This window comes from Panthera pardus, unplaced genomic scaffold (genome assembly GCF_024362965.1).
Source record: "Panthera pardus isolate Hobbes unplaced genomic scaffold, ASM2436296v1 HiC_scaffold_7, whole genome shotgun sequence".
NCBI classification, from domain to species: domain Eukaryota; kingdom Metazoa; phylum Chordata; class Mammalia; order Carnivora; family Felidae; genus Panthera; species Panthera pardus.
The window spans coordinates 12,478,442-12,494,611 of record NW_026527002.1 but is presented as its reverse complement, the minus strand read 5'-3'; the positions used below and the strand labels follow the sequence as shown (position 1 = coordinate 12,494,611).

At 44.8% G+C, this 16,170-nt stretch overlaps 2 protein-coding genes across 6 annotated transcripts in view; one reads left to right on the top strand and one right to left on the bottom strand.

The window, feature by feature from the left end:
- The window catches only part of ASPH (aspartate beta-hydroxylase), a 223,330-nt gene extending 211,836 nt beyond the window's left edge, over positions 1–11,494 (top strand). For all 5 annotated transcript variants that reach the window (XM_053896187.1, XM_019421265.2, XM_053896188.1 and 2 more), the window contains one exon: positions 9,279–11,494. In XM_053896187.1, coding sequence (XP_053752162.1) covers positions 9,279–9,429 — 151 coding nt within the window. In that variant the 3' untranslated portion in view covers positions 9,430–11,494. The remainder of the gene's footprint in view (positions 1–9,278) is intronic.
- CLVS1 (clavesin 1) overlaps positions 11,089–16,170 on the bottom strand; it is a 173,600-nt gene continuing 168,518 nt past the window's right edge. The window contains exon 6 of the mRNA XM_019421260.2: positions 11,089–13,237. Within this exon, the coding sequence (XP_019276805.1) occupies positions 13,150–13,237 (88 nt within the window). The 3' untranslated portion in view covers positions 11,089–13,149. The remainder of the gene's footprint in view (positions 13,238–16,170) is intronic.

Below are 16,170 nucleotides of genomic sequence, written 5' to 3'. Positions count from 1 at the left end.
GGCAGACTTAGCAGGTTCTGGAGGAAACTTGAGACTCCATGAACCCATCCACATTTAGAAGACCGAAGGAGGAAAGAGAACCACCAGGGAGGTGGGGCGGCCAAGGGCAGAGGTGGGAAGAACCAGGACGAGAATCAGAGACAGCCGGACAGGAAGAAGTTTCTCCCAAGATGAAATGGACCTTGTCAAGCCTTTGGGGACTCTGTGTACACAAGCTCTCCACCAAAGGGAAACAGGGTGAGGACGTGATGGGGGACCCAGGGAAATGGAGAGAATGCCGGGGAACGAGACCAAATAACCGTGGGCAGTGAAGACGGGGAAGAGCACCAGGCCTGTTTCCTGAGTACTGCCTGTGGTTAGAAGTTTGTCATTTGTTATTCCTGTCTCTGGATCTACTTCCCTCCCTCCATCCTGCCTTCTGTTTATTTTTTAAATTTTCTTGTCTGTCCTGCTTATAGATACTCTGGGGGAAAACATCACTAAACAAAAGTCCACTTACGAACAGGTAGGGAGAAAGACACGTATGAACTGATCCTTGTCATCCGAGGCCTGAGGCGGCAAGAAGCCCAGCTGGAAAGAGTGAGGCAGTGAGGAAGGGGAGCAGGTAGAGAGTGCCGGAAGCTTGAACAAGAAGCCCAGCAGGGCTCAAACTGCAGGAGCGGCACTGGGAGAGCCGCCCCAGCGGCACGTCCACAGTGCATTCCCCACACCAGGCTCCCAGCAGACGCCTGGTGACCATGCTTGACAAAGAAAGGGACTGCCAGGCCCTCCCCTCAAGCTGAAAGCATGATTAGGTTAACGGTCTTGACCTACAGGAAGTAGCGTCCGTCCTGCACCAGCCTCGGTAAGCTCGAGAAACAACGTTCACTTGGCCGCCCCTCAATTTCCACGGACTGTAAGTACCTGTTGAAAACAGTAATTTGCAGATGGTGTATTTTGCAGTGATTAGTAAAAAGTGCTCTCCTTGGGGCGCCTGGGTGGTTCAGTCAGTCTCGCGTCCGACTCTTGATTTCAGCTCAGGTCATGATCTCACGGTTTGTGACTTCAAGCTGCACATCGGGATCTGCGCTGTCAGCATGGAACCTGCTTGGGAATCTCGCTCTCAAAATAATAAATAAACTTAAAAAAAAAATTTAAGAGTGCTCCCCACCCACCTACCTGCTGTTGTTGGGTCAGGGAGGCGATTTTGCAGAGGATGAAGTGCTTCCTGTTCTCTCCTCCCTGAAGAGCCTACAGCATCGATGCCTTTCCACCTCCTCATGATGGCTTGTCTGCGCCCCTTCTCTTGAGTTTTATGTTGTGTTACATTCTCATCCTCAGTAAGCCTTCACTCAAGAGCGGTTGGGTCAGGCCAAGGACTTCGTTACAAAACTCATGTTTTTCATAAGGGAAATGGCTCCATTTAAGTGCTGTGTGATGCCTATGGGGAAAACAGCTGGGTATCTGGATGGGAGACAGGCAGTTTCTAGACTCTGAAGACAGAAATACTGAAATATGAAACCTGGAAGTGTCATGCTGTTAGCGTAGAAATACTATTAGTGTGGAAAGAGAAACACATAGACCAAGAAATAGGGCTCCCTTGCGCTAGGCAACAGGAAGCAATTTTCAGAGCCTCTCGACTCCCAAAAGAGGAGGTTACTCGTAGCAATTCGTGCATCGTAGTTCTCAGGTGTGAATAATCACACTGCTGTTCCTCCAGCGCTGTGTGAGTCCTGCTAGCACGCGTCTCGTTTAAATATTCCATCGCTGGAGACGAACAGCCGCGCTCTTTTTATCTGACGACGAGCTCGCAGCTACGTGGCCTTTTATCGTTACAAATAAAAATGATCACTTAACATTAATAAGTGCCCTCTGACTGTAAAACTGATACGTGATGCACATTCCTTGTACGTAATTTGTAAAACACAGAGAAGCACAATAGAAAAAAGTCAATATTATGTTTGATCTTGATGCCCCAAGATACTGTCCAGATGCTTCTCCATACCGCATGTGTGTGTCCGTGAGGAGGAGGAGGAGGAACACAGTAGTGATCGAGAGCGTGCTTGCTGTACGAAGTACTTCTTCGCATGCCACAGGCGCTACATTATTAATTAATCCTCACAACAATCCTAAGGGATTATTGAAATCTCTTTTGTAACTGGGGAGACTGAGGTGTGAAGGTGCCAAGTAACTTCCACAAGGTCACTCAGCTCAAGAAACGCTGATGTTTGTCTCAGCTTCCTGAGGCTGCCATGACAAATTACCACAAACCGGATGACTTTAAACAACAGAAAATTCATTGTCTCGTAGCTCTGGAGTCCAGAAGTCCAAAGTCAGGTGTCAGGAGGGTTGGCTTCTTCTAAAGGCTCTGAGGGAGGGTCCGTGCCCTGCCTTTCTCCCGGCTTGTGGTAGCTGCTGGCATTCCTTGGTGTCTCTCGGCTTGTGGACACATGGCTCCAATCTCTCCCTCTGCCAACACGACACACCTTCCCCCTATATCTTCTCCCCTTCTCTTCATAAACACACTTACTATTGGATTTAGGGCCCAGCCTAATCCAGGAGGGTCTTATCTCAAGATCTTTCACTTCATTACAACCGTAAAGACTCTTTTTCCAAATAAGCTTACATTCACAGGTTCCAGGTGGACATACTTTTTTGGGGAGGCCACCATTCAACCCGCTACAATATCAGAACGAAGGTTTGGTCTCAAGCAGGCTGGTTGGAAAGTCTGTGTAGCCTCAACCCCACGGCATCTAACTATACATTTCTGGGCTTTGGGGGTTTTGTTGGTGGTGGCTACAAAATTAAGATCATCTTGGACCTGAAAGGCAATCAGTGTGAAGGCTGGTCTTCACGGCCAAGCAGCGAGCTGGAGAATCTCCATTTCCGGGCCATTTGTGTCACCCCTGACAAGCCCTGCTTTGTGGTCTGTCAAGTGAGCTCATTTAGGATCACCACCCAAAGCTGAATGAACTTGAGTCGGCAAATGAATGTGCCACTGGCAAGCAGGACTCATCGTTACTCCCATGGAGCGGCCAAGTTGTTTGAGCTCTGGACGATCGCACACGGGAATTCTTTCCACTGAGTCTCCAGGACGTGCTGGAACCAGGCTGCGGGAAAGAAGAGTGACTGTGTGGCTCTCCTGGAGACTCAGGCTTGTTGCCTGCAACTTACCAGCCAAAAATATTGGACAGGACCACCAGATCGTCAGGAAAATGTGCATGGGTGTCACGTCAGCAGCACGCTGAAGACATGAGTTGGCAAGAAGTCCTGTGATGCCTCTTTCTGCTGCTGTGGAAATAATGGCCCTCTACCACAGCATACCTCAAGTGTTTTTGTAGCATACTCTTTCCATTAATCTCTCAAGTTTTTAATTAGGAAGATTATGTGGAAAGCCTGCTAACATGTTAACAGTGAGAGAAAGACTTAATTTTTTGAAGTCACCATGAATTATTCATAGACAGCATTTCTTTTTTCACAAAGAGTCCAGGAAGCTAAAGTCTGAGGATTTTCCTTTGGACATCATAGCTCTTCTCTTTCACAGAACGTAACCGTCTTCCAGCCCAACTGTAACGTGACCTTACCCGTCCATAAGTCACCACCCGAGCCTGCGCACCTGGGATTGCAGGTCGAACATGGCATTTTACCTGGATGTGTTCCCTGAGTATTTGTTACTAAATAGTAACATTTTGTCCCCTTTCTTCCTTTCCTTGAGCAACTTGGTGAATTAAAGACGTCCAGTGAAGTCTCTTAGCCCCTGTTCTGGTTAGCATTCGTACACACAGATACGCAGCGATCCCTGCACGGGGAATGGCGATTCCCACAGGCAGTACGAATCGTGCGCAAACATTTCGTTTGTTGAAGTGATGGTCGAGAAATGGGAAAGTTGGCATCCATTTTGCTATGGCAATATTAAATGATGTGGAGGTTCCTGGGCCAGTCCTCCAAGGCTTTTCACTCCATCTTTAGGCAACTTGCATAATCTCTCTAAGCCTTGATTTCCTCACCTGTGAGATGGGAGAAGAATAAAAGTGTATCTTTCTGTGGTTTTGAGTGTGAAAGCCGTCCACCTAGATACAGTCCGGACTGTATTTACAGAGTGCTGTGTGGTAAAAGCACTCCGTGTATTTGATCTTTTACTGTCCTCTTGTGGGATCGCTGTAGAAATGGGGACCTTTGTCTCTTACCTTCCAGGGAGTGAGACCAAGCACCCCTCCACCATTGGAGATGGTTCTTGTGACCTGGAGGAGGCGGGGCCTTAAGGAGTTAGGAAAGGGGAGCACGACAGGAAGCCAAGGGTGTGGAGGGATGGAACAGATACAGATGGGGACTGTGATCTGAGAGGCGTGGGGCCAGGAGCGATCCCGGAGAAAGGAGGACCGGCAGGAGCACAGCTGAGAGCTCCACACCCCGCTCCCACATTTTCCCTTTTCCTCCCCGAGCCCCCACCCTGGAACTGGAGGTCTGTGGGGAGAGGGCAGCGGCATCCCATCTGGGGTCTTATGAGTCTGCCTTCCTCTGCCTTTTCTCTTTCTTGGCCCCCTTTTGGCTTTCTCGGCTGCTGGTTGACCTAGGACCAAGAGGAGGAGGTCCAGAGCTTCCACAGAGACAGGGGAAGTCCCCGGGCCTGTGTGGAGGGGAGGGCGGCCCTGTGGCAGCCGGGCCGGGCTCTCCTGTGAGGGGCTGGGAGATGTGCTAGGGGTGCATATGCACACGCTCTGTCGGGAAGAGAGCTTCTTTGTGAAGTCAGCCGTCTTTCATTGGAATTGATATTTTGACCTGAAACAAAGCAGCAAATACTATTTCTCCATTTCTCAGATGGAAGCTTACGCGTGCCCTGTGAAATGTAGTGTGAAGACCGAAGTCCTAACCAGCAACTCGGCTCAGAGAATTAAGGGAATTTTCCTGTGGAAAGGAGCCTTAGAGGCCATCTTTCCATCTCTGTCCTTGTACCGCTGAGCTCTTTGACCCTTTTTCTGTATTCCACTCAGCCCGTTAAATGCCTTCCAGGCCACCTCCCACAGCAGCGCAGGCACTGAGCACGTCCCCTAGTAGTGCCGTGATCCCTAGCTGAAGGTTTGGGCTCTACTGAAGCAAGGCGGGTGACTTTGCGCTTTTTCCACAGACCCGCAGTATCACTGCAGACATCTGAACTTGCTTCCATAGGATTCCTCTGCTGGAAAATTAGAACCCTGTCTCTTGCCTACCTCAACATTTTAGCAAGGATCACTGAGATGCGATCAATAAAGTTTCTAGGTGGCAGACTCTATAAGCACCTAGTATCATTGTTTAGCATGATTGGTGTTGACGACAATTCTGTGACACAGTGTGGTTGTTAGGTACAATACTGCCACCATTATACCAGGATCGTTAATTATAATTACAATAATTTGAGAAACTGAAGAATTATGTGACATTACTTTGTCTTTGACCAGGTATTCTTGTATCTTTTGCAAACCAGGGAGAGGCGTGCTTCTCTCGATGCTAAGGCATTCTCAAAGCCAGATGAGGTAGCCATCTGGGGAGAGGGTGCAGCCCCCCACTCTGGCCCTGCTCTCCTGAGCCCTGAGAGAAAGGCAGGGTGCGCCCTCAGGAAACTCAAGGGCAACCCTGGAAATCTTTTCTCCAGAGGTCACTTTTCAGGTCATACTTGGAGTATAACTTAATCATATTTGGCGAAGCTTTGCTCACAAAGCAAGCGGCCTGAAAACTGTTTTCTTCACCTTGCAGTGAGAGTCTTTGTTATTCAGAAGAGATCTGAAGACCTTTGACCGATTTAGAGCTGTCGCTTTTTCTGGAAAACCTCATCCTTTCCCAAGCAAGGCATTTATCTCAAGTTAACCTCAGTCCCTCAGCCTGCAAGTGGCTTGGATGGGATTTTTTTGTTCTTCCCTTTCAGGTTAATGAGGGCTGCACTTTTTGTCATTTTAGCTCTCATGAGGGATTGAAAGATGCCAGTTTTGAAGTATTCACAAGGAATCTACATTAAATAATTGGGTATCTTGGCAGTTTTTCTGGAAAACTGTCTGAAAGAAAATGGAAGGGCTGGGGCGCCTGGGTGGCTCGGTCGGTTAAGCGTCCGACTTCAGCTCAGGTCACGATCTCGCGGTCCGTGAGTTCGAGCCCCGCGTCGGGCTCTGTGCTGACAGCTCAGAGCCTGGAGCCTCTTTCAGATTCTGTGTCTCTCTCTCTCTCTCTGCCCCTCCCCTGTTCATGCTCTGTCTCTCTCTGTCCCAAAAATGAATAAACGTTAAAAAAAAATTAAAAAAAAAAAAAAGAAAATAAAAAAAAGAAAATGGAAGGGCAAAGAGAAGATAACGGGACACACTTCCCCGTGAGTTTTAGGGCCCTAAAGGAATCCAACTCTTTAGAATACCTCCCAGATTTTTGTTAAAAAATAAATTATTTCATCAATGGTTTACACTGGTCCATACTTAAGATATCTGAAAAGCCACAGACAGTGGTCACTCAAATTCCACCCTTAAAGGCACTGGTGTTCCTCGAATAAACCAGTGTGTTTCAACACTAAAAGCTTTTCCCAATTCATGGGGAATGTAAGTTAATGAATGAGATGTTCAATAATTTTCTCCCGTAAAGCATCCCTAAGTCTTTGACTTTCTTACACCCATCAGAATCGAGTGAAAAATACCATCTTGTGCAACCTAGAATTTTCTCTTCCATTCTTCGAATTACTTCCAGTATTTTAAGTAGATTCCAGATCCTCTGCCACTCAAAAAAAACTTTGAGAACCCCTTGCCATGATAGCACAAAGTGTTATTTCGCAGATCTCTGGAATTTTTGGTATCTCACCCCCTTGGAAGATTTTTGTCTTCTCAATGAAGGCCAATTCATAGGGCGTGAAGCCAAGGTTATTTTTGGTAACATTATACCACTTACATATGTTATCATCTCTTATCTTTTCCCTATTTTTTTTCTGTATTTTCCTTCCTCCTCTTTTACATTCTCTACCCTTCATCAGATAAAGACACAAAGGCTCCTGTATGCTGAGTGACCCCCCAGGTCACACAGTAGTAAATGGCCAGTTGGTTTTAAATCTGCTTCCACTCAGGGCTGTAACCTGCCCATTGTGCCGTGCCGTTTCTCTCCCTCTTTCTCTTCTACCGCATGCTCCCCTTTCCCTTCCCCCCACCTTTTTTTTTTCCTTTTCTAACAGTGGTGAAACACATAACATAAAATTTACCATCCCGTTTCTAAATATCCACACAGTTCAGTGGCGCTGTGTACGTTCGTACTGTGCTGCCATCGCCAACATCCGTCCGTCCACAGGACCCCTCATCTTGTGAAACCGAACACACTGAACAACCCCCGCCCCCATCGTTCTTCCCATCTTTGTGAATTTGCTCTACGTACCGCCTGTAAGTGGACTCACACCATATTTGTTCTTGTGTGAGTGCTTCATTTCACTGAGCATAATGTGCGTGTTGTAGCATGGTCCGGATTTCCTTCCCATTGAAGGCTGAATGATACTCCATTGTACGCATATTCCACATTTTGTGTACCCATTCATTGGTCCGTGGACACTTGTGTTGCTTCCGCCTTTTGGCTGCTATGGGCGATGCTGCTGTGCACACGGGCGTACTGCCGCTCCCCCGTCAGTGCACTGCCCCCCTTATCTGCTGCCTATATTTAGGCTTGTCAGCGATCCCCTATACACATTGCATAGCCCCACCAGTAACACTAAGACCTAGAACATCACCGCCAAACTGTATAAGCTATGGGCCATTCCACTTCCTTTTTCTTGTCCTTTTCTTAACTTTGCCTTTCTTTTCAAGTTTGGTTTTAATATGTGTCGAATAATATTTAATAATATATACTCTGTCTAGTGCTCTGGTGTCTGTATATTTCTGTTGTTGGTTTCACTTGGATGGAACTCCAGTGGAACTCTTTGAACCATAAGAGGAATCATAGCGAAGAGTCAAGCAGCCCATGTTTATTGAATGCAAGCTGTTAGGCTAGGTGTGTGAGACAGCGTGTGACGTGGGGTAGGAAGGTGGGGACGAGTGGAAAAGTAGGGGTCGATTCTCAACTTCAAGGAACTTGCAACTGGCAAATATTCATTTGTTTATCTTTTACTTTAAATAACGTAGAAATGTTATTGTCTGATTAATACAATGTGTCTGGGATGAATGTGCCTCTCACCAACAGCCACCCCCCCACCCCGACCACCACTCCACAGGGACATTTGGCAATGACTGGGGATACTTTTGGATCTCATGACTGGTGGGAGAGTGCTACTGGCATCTAGTGGGTAGAGGCCAGAGAGGCTGTCAAACATATGCAGAGCACAGGACAGCCCCCAAGTTATCTGAAATCTTAAAATCAAGCTAGCATTTTCTATCCTATGATTTTAATTTTTTGCTAATCCACAATATAGAATATCAAATGCTTGCATGGAATTTTAATACTAAGGAAAATTTCCTAGTAAAGATTTCATTTTAAAAATGTAACTTAGCATGTAATAAATTGGCAGTAAATACCTATTTTAAAAAGAGAAGAACATTAGCATGACTAATAAACTTTCTTTGGATTTGAAAGGCATTGTGTAATTGCCCCTGCATATTTCTGTCTTGATTGCTTTATTTAGACTAGTACTATGTTTAGGTCTTAGCTTCTATACACATATTTTATGAAGTAATGTTGGAGGCCCTGAAGAATGTTTTTCAGCATTGATTTAAAATATTCCATGGATAGCCCACTTGCATTGCAAATGACATTAAAAATATAAACAAAATCCATTCCCAATCTGCCTTTCCATAAAATGGGACTTCTTCCACGAAATGGAGCTTTAACCAACGGAAAGCGTTGAGAAAATCATTTGGAGATGCACTGGCACCCTTCCAGGTGTCCTACGGGGCATGAAGATACCCAGGTGCTGCCCATAGGTCTAGACCAGTCTCTGAAAGGCCAAGGGAGGACAGCATGCAGTCACTGACCGGGAAGTCATGTGGGCTTGAGCCACCGGGGCACGCCTTTCACTGCTTGCCTGACTCTACAAGCCACACCTAGGCTTGTTCCAAGAATAATTGCAAAGCCTGTGATGAGGTCAGTATGCTCTTATCACCAGTCCCCTGCCCTGTGTTCACGTTCAGGGCTCAGCATCGAAAATTGTATTCATGGTAAGAGTCCTTAAATTCTTTCTTAATCGCCAAGGAGAGAATAAATGCTGGCTTCGTGTTCCAGTTATCTGGTCATCTCCCAAAGGTTATCATGAAAGTGCCCATCTGCACATAGCCATGGGTTGATTCTCAGACATCTGAACCCATGTTTTTCTGTTCCAGGACGTGGGAAGAAGGCAAGGTGCTCATCTTTGATGACTCTTTTGAGCACGAGGTATGGCAGGACGCTGCGTCTTTCCGGCTGATATTCATCGTGGACGTGTGGCACCCAGAGCTGACCCCCCAGCAGAGACAGAGCCTTCCTGCGATTTAGTGTGTTGTACAGGCTTGGGACACACTGGAGAGAGGCTGCCTTTCCGCTTCCATCTCCTTGGGTGTAGGGACACAGGTTCCAAGTCTGAGGCCCTTGATTCCTTTGACTTGCAGCCCGAAAAATTCCGAGGCTCCTCCTAGGATTAGAAGACACTAAAAGGAATATTTGCCTTGCTGCAGTTCATGTAGAAAGTACTCTGCTGTACTTCCTCCCATGACGGCTCCCATCTGATGCCACATTTTCAGGTGAACACGGGATAGCTTCTACCTTGTCAGCCAAAGATGCTTTCTCCACTTAGAAGAGGCCTAAATCAGTGTACAATGAGAAGATATGTAGAAACTGTGAATGGATCGCTTTAGCTTGTAATCTTTCTATGCAATTATATTTTTCTAGGGTAGCTAGGCAATTTTGTCATCACGTACCACTACTTTCTTGTTGATTTTGATAACGAGCTGTGGAAATGCTGTTCAATGGTAACTTTCCCCGTGAACCCATACTTCCCTCTTTTAATTATTTTTAGTGAAAGACACTCATAAAAGAAGCAATTATATTTTCCTACTACAAAGGAGAAAGATGTACTTGTGCTGATGTCTGCGGACTGTACTGCTTCCTACCAACTGAGTCCATTTGCTATTTCAAATCGTCATTGAAAGACGGTGTCTTCATTTCTCTCCTCACCATGCAAATGGTAGAGACTCTGTCTTTCTGAGAGGAACTTTTCACACTGAAAGAAGACATGGAATTATTTTATATCGAGGTATGAAAGTGCCACATGAAAATTTTTTTAATGCCAAGAATTAGGACTTGAAAAAGTAACATTTCTCGGAGTAAAAACGTTCTCTCAGGATCAAATAGCGAGGTGGCTGCTAGGACATCGGGCTCCTTGGCCTCTTTGCCGTCTGAGAAAGGGCTGGAACCCAGAGTCTCCTTGCCTGTTGTAGATCCACGTGAGTGAGGAGGTCCTTAGGTGGGTCCCCACCACAAATTTGTAAAAATCTGAAGGATGGCAGAGTGAAAGACCTCAAGAATGCCAGGATCTTTGTCCTGCATTTAGGATGTCCAGATCGCCTTCCTCTTTGACAGAGTTTGGAAGACTCTTGTGTTTCCCTGGCTTGAGAAACTTCTGCCATTTAAATATAGCTTTGAAGTAGCAATCGTTGTCCATAGTTTAGCTTTAATGTTACGCACAGCGTAGAAGTAACAGTTGAAAAATGGTTTTGCCTCCTTATTCCAAAGATGATCAAACTTAGAAGAGTATTAATGCATTAAATATTGCATGTTTCCAGTCCAAACTAGAAATGATAGCTATGTGAATGTAACGATATTCATGTACCTGAATTTTAAGCCAATATGAACAAAAATGCTGAAGAAATGACACAGCAGTTACCAAATGTCATTCACGGGTAGAAAAAAACACTTGTGCTTCCTTTCCATTTAAGGACAAAGAGGGATGCTTTATGTCTTTTCAAAAGAGTTCTTTAACGTTGAAATGGACCCTTTTGGCTTGACGTGAGCTTCCAGTGAGAAGGGTTTGCAAGATATTTTGTTCCCGTCTGTTTTGCCAAAACAATCCCACTAAAATAGATGAAGAAGCACATGAGGAAAGTATCGAAATTACCAAAGTCCAGAAGAAAAAGCAAACTCTTGAAAATAAAAGGGTGTTGTGTCCTTCAGTATTTATTGAACGGAAGAAATGACTGACAAAGGACAACACAATCCAATGCTCCTGTAAGAATATTCATGTCACTTACTGAATTTGGTTCTTACATGTATACCGCATACACATAAAGAAATTTAAAGTATGAGTTGTCAGTGTTAAACCATCATCTTACGTTCATTTAATGAAATCACGGACTAGAGTAAAAACTAGCTCTTGACTTAATAATTATAATATGGTATTTCAAATCAGGTCACTACAGGAGGTTCTAAATGTTGCCAATTGAAAAGCCAGAGTTATCCTTACTGTTGTAAAGTGTTGGCAATAATTGACTCTGATACCGTTTTGAACACTTGGATCCCTCAACTATTTTATAAACACAAGTAATAAAATGGATTTTCTAATTCACTTTAATTCCTTATCTTTCTTCCCTCTGTCATGGAATATAAGGAAAGCATTTTGGTCACTGCATTGGTAGAATGATTTTCAGTGTTACTATTTTGTTATTTGAAATGTCTACATAAAATGAATTGGTTTTACTTGTACTGTGATACAGTTGGTTGAGAAATATTTTCAATTCTATTTAAATTTTATTTCAAGGGTGGAATACAAAAATTACTTCTTATTCCCCTCTACCAGTAGAAAAAAAAACCTAAAATACTAGATTCATTGAGAAAGAGATGTAATAAATGGTTACGATTAGTAATATCCACGGAGGGTGATTATGGCCAGGTGAATCACCTCCTGTCTTTGAATTTTTTAGTTAATTCTCCCAAACACTTAAAACATAAAATCATATTTTTCTGCCCATTATCAACTCAAATATTTTTTATTTGACATTGAGCACCAACTGGTCATACTAATAAATGCCCATGTCATGCAGATGGCTGGGAGCATAAAATATATGTAAAAACATACAACTCATCTGGGGAAACATGGCCCAAGTAAGGATATCGTATCCTATTCCCTTTCATTTCCTTTGACTGGATAGTTGGGGACTCCATTTCTAAGGAGAATAGACAAAGAAATAAAATGATCTTTGGCATTTTATCCCGCAATCCTAATCTCTTATGTTCAGTATTTGCATATTTAGCCATCTTTAAGGGTCTTCCTCCATGATTGATATGTACCCTCTCAGCAACAGCCAGGTCCCTTCTCCACACCTTGAACTGGTTGCAGGAGGATGGGGGGCGCTAAACGCTTCAGTAGCACTTTTCTTTGCTGTAGTGACCCGAGTGAGGCAATTTGAATGGATTCATTCATCACTGACATGTGTTTTCAATGAGACCCCCCACCCCCTCCCCCGCAGATACATGTTGCCTGTGACAAGTCACATTATTAAGATGAAACAATCATATTTCAAGTTGTGTGCGTCTTCCTTTAAAGTCAGATCATGGTAATCAGCTGGTGGCCTGAAAAAAAGATGTGACGTCAAAATCATTCTTGCAGGATATCCAAATAAGCAAACTCCGCAAATAGCCGGACCTACAAGAACATGCCCTTAGGCTGAACAATTCGATGCTGGTGATGAGGTCAAAGAAAAGAATTCAATAAGAATGGAAATCACTGGCGAGATTACTGTCTTGGGGCTTTGCACTTACACTGAGCTTGACAATTGTGTCTGCACAGCTTAATTCTGGTGTATCTACTTGGAAGTGTGCTTAATCTTAAATCACAAAAACTGGAAAGGGTGTCTGCGATGCCTCAGAAAAATCCTTGTCCTAATGGAGTGTGTGCATCAATTTAGTTTTTCCTTTTTCAATTCATTGACTACCGTAAATAAAGGGGAAGGGGAATACCGTAAATAAAGGGGAATACCGCCTTGCTTCACCTCCAATCCCCTCACTGAAAAACAACAACAACAAAGAAAACCCATCTCTCAAGTCTGTTCACTTTGGCTGCTCAGACCGATGGCTGGTGACAGTCATTACTAGGTGGCAGAGTGGAGGGCCTCATGTCAAGCGGAACGCACATGTCTGTGTGGGTCAGTTGCGCCCGTGCTTCCCGGGTGGCTGATACCACTGAAGGCTGGCGATCTGCGGGAGCGTCGGGTGAGCCGGGGTTCAGTCCAGAGCCAGGAGTGGCTGAGTGTTCTCGTTCTCTCCCTTCTCTTCATGTTTCAGGGTCCCAGCTTCTACCACAGACTGAGATCTAATAATAGGGGAAGGAGAAGGAAGCAGTTACAGACCATTCATGGTGGCAACAATTTTGGAACCTTGGAGGGCATTCAGATTTTAAGTTCCCCTTATTAATCCAAACAATATAATCCCCCTCTTTTTTTGTATCTCTCTCTTGCTGGCTTTTTTGCGTTCTACACCACGTATTTATGGGGAGAGGCATCTTGAAAGCCTCTTTGCCAAGATCTTTTCTGGTGGTCAAAGCAACATGTATGTTCTAGCCACAAGGCTGCCCTAGTGTCTAAACATTCTACGGATCTTGAGATGCATCAAGTCAAATGAATACCGGATTTTTTTAATGTTCCCAAATACTTTTTAGTATTTAGTATTCAAGGGTGGAATACAAAAATTACTTCTCTTATTCTCCTCTACCAGTAGAAAAGAAAAATTACAACGCTAGATTCATTGAGAAAGAGATGTAATAAATGGTTACGATTAGTAATAACATCCATGGAGGGTGATTACGGCTAGTTGAATCACCGCCTTTCTTTGAATTTTTTAGTTAATTCTCCCAAATACTTAAAACATAAAATCATATTTTTCTGCCCATTATCAACTAAAATATTTTTTATTTGACATTGAGCACCAACTGGTCATACTAATAAATGCCCATGTTTCTCAAGATCATAGGAAACTATCATGCATGATGTTAAGACCACAGGTTTGGAATCAGATTGGTAAATGTAGACTCTGCCCTTGACTGGCTGAGGAGCCTTGGAGGGGTTCTTAAAACTCTCTGGACCTTTATTCTGTCATCTGTAACACAGAACTATTACCTACTTCCCACTGCTATTGATAAGGACTAAAACTAATCATATTTGTAAAGCATTTGACGTGTAATTTCAATCAAAATTTTCAGAGTATTCTGTCACCATAGTGCAGTAATAGCAATCCGTAGTTTCTGATAAGCCCTCTCATATCAGATGATAACAGTTTCTATTTTGGGTTTACAATGTGAACTGAAGTTATTTTCCAGTATATAGAGAGGTTATAAGAGATAGGTGTGCAATATACGTTCAATAAATGTTCACATGCTAAAAAAGAAAAAATTTAAGGGGTGCCTGGGTGGCTCAGTCATCTAAGTGTCTGACTTTGGTTCAGGTCATGATCTCACAGTTCACAAGTTCGAGCCCCGTGTCGGGCTGTGTGCTGACAGCTCAGAGCCTGGAGCCTGTTTCAGATTCTGTGTCTCCCTCTCTCTCTGCCATTCCCTCACTCTCTCTCTCTCCCCCCCCCCCTCAAAAATAAAGAAAAACATTACAAAAATATTTAAACATTAAAATGGTTGAACTTGATTGTCCAGACAAGCAAAATTTACATACGACACGCAATAAAATGTGAACTCAGAAGGCCTGAGTTGCCCAAACCTTCAGGACTATCCCTGGACAGGCTCTTGAACCCTTGGGGTATCCTGCCTGATAAAATGTCTCCGCATGCTTGAGACTGTGCACCATGCCATATAGTTGATGCTAAAAATGTGATTTCTTGTGAATGCCTTTTCTGTATGTCCGGGTTTGGAGTCACCCTGTATCAGTGTGACCTCTTGTGGGGTCAGGTAGGGAAGGAGGAATTGAAGACTGCAGGTCTGTGTGACTGACCCCTGTCAGCCAGTAGAAATCCTGGACACCAGGGGCGCCTGGGTGGCTCAGTTGCTTAGGCGTCCGACTCTTGGTCCCGGCTGGGGTCATGATCTCACGGGTTCGTGGATTGAGCCCCACGTTGGGCTCCGTGCTGCCGGTGCAGGGCCTGCTGGGGATTCTCTTCTTCTCTCTCTCAAAATAGATTTAAAAAAATAAAGAGAAATCCTGGACACCACGGTGTGGGTGAGTTTCCCTGATTGGTCACACTTGGTGCATGTTGTCACATGTTGCTGGGAGAATGAAAGTCTGGCAGGACAACCGGAAGCCAGCGACTGGTCCTGTGCACCTGGACCTCGCCCAATGCACCTTTCCCCCTTGCTGATTTTAATCTGTATTCTTTTGCTGTAACAAACCACAACTGAGTATAACAGCTTTTCTGGGACCTGTGTGTCCTGGAAACGTATTAAACCCGGGGGTGGTCGAAATGACCCCCAGAATAATATATAATTACACTAACAACTTGTTCTGTGTGCACCTGGTATTGTTGGAAGTTCTTTAGATGTATTAGCTTACTTCATTTTCACACCCCTGAGGAGTGATGCTATTATCTCCATTTTATAGACGGGGGAGGGGAAGGGGCGGAAGTGGGGGGGCGGCGAGTAACATAGGAAAGGCAACACAGAGGACAGGGTTGTCACCATCATGCCACTTCCGGGCATACCTAGGGCTGCAGAGCTGTTTATCTGAACTATTTAGTGTTCCTTAGTTTTACCTCACTGTAAAAATAACCCCCCCCCCCCCCCCACACCGGCCCCAGATTCTTACGTCCATTCAGGATATGCACGTACCGTAGAAAGTTTAAAGAAATCAAGAATCAAATTAGTACAATTGTCTCAAAACAATAGATTTGTACTCTGACTCTACTGTGACTCCAGGCACAGTCCCACTTTGGGTGCCAAGCCTAAGCTTTGAAAGTGAGATGGCTTCATGTGGTCCCGGGACAGGACGGAGGAAGCCCCCGCTTGCAGTGTGGCTCAGCTATTTGACACATTTGCTATGCATTTCCCTCTGCTTTCATGAGGGGTCCGGTGTGTGTGTGTGTGTGTGTGTGTGTGTGTGGTGGGGGCAATAGATTTATAGGTTTATAGCAAAGCTGAGAGCCGAAGCATTGCCATAAGCAGGAAGAAAACACCTCCCGAAGTGTGGCCCCTCAGGCAGCTGCCTAACTGCCTTGTCCTCAGGCCCTGGTGAGCGCAGAAGATGCTGCTGGCTGTCCCACTTCGGGGGCCTTGCACTGCGCTTCCCTACTTTCGAGCTGGTTGCTTCT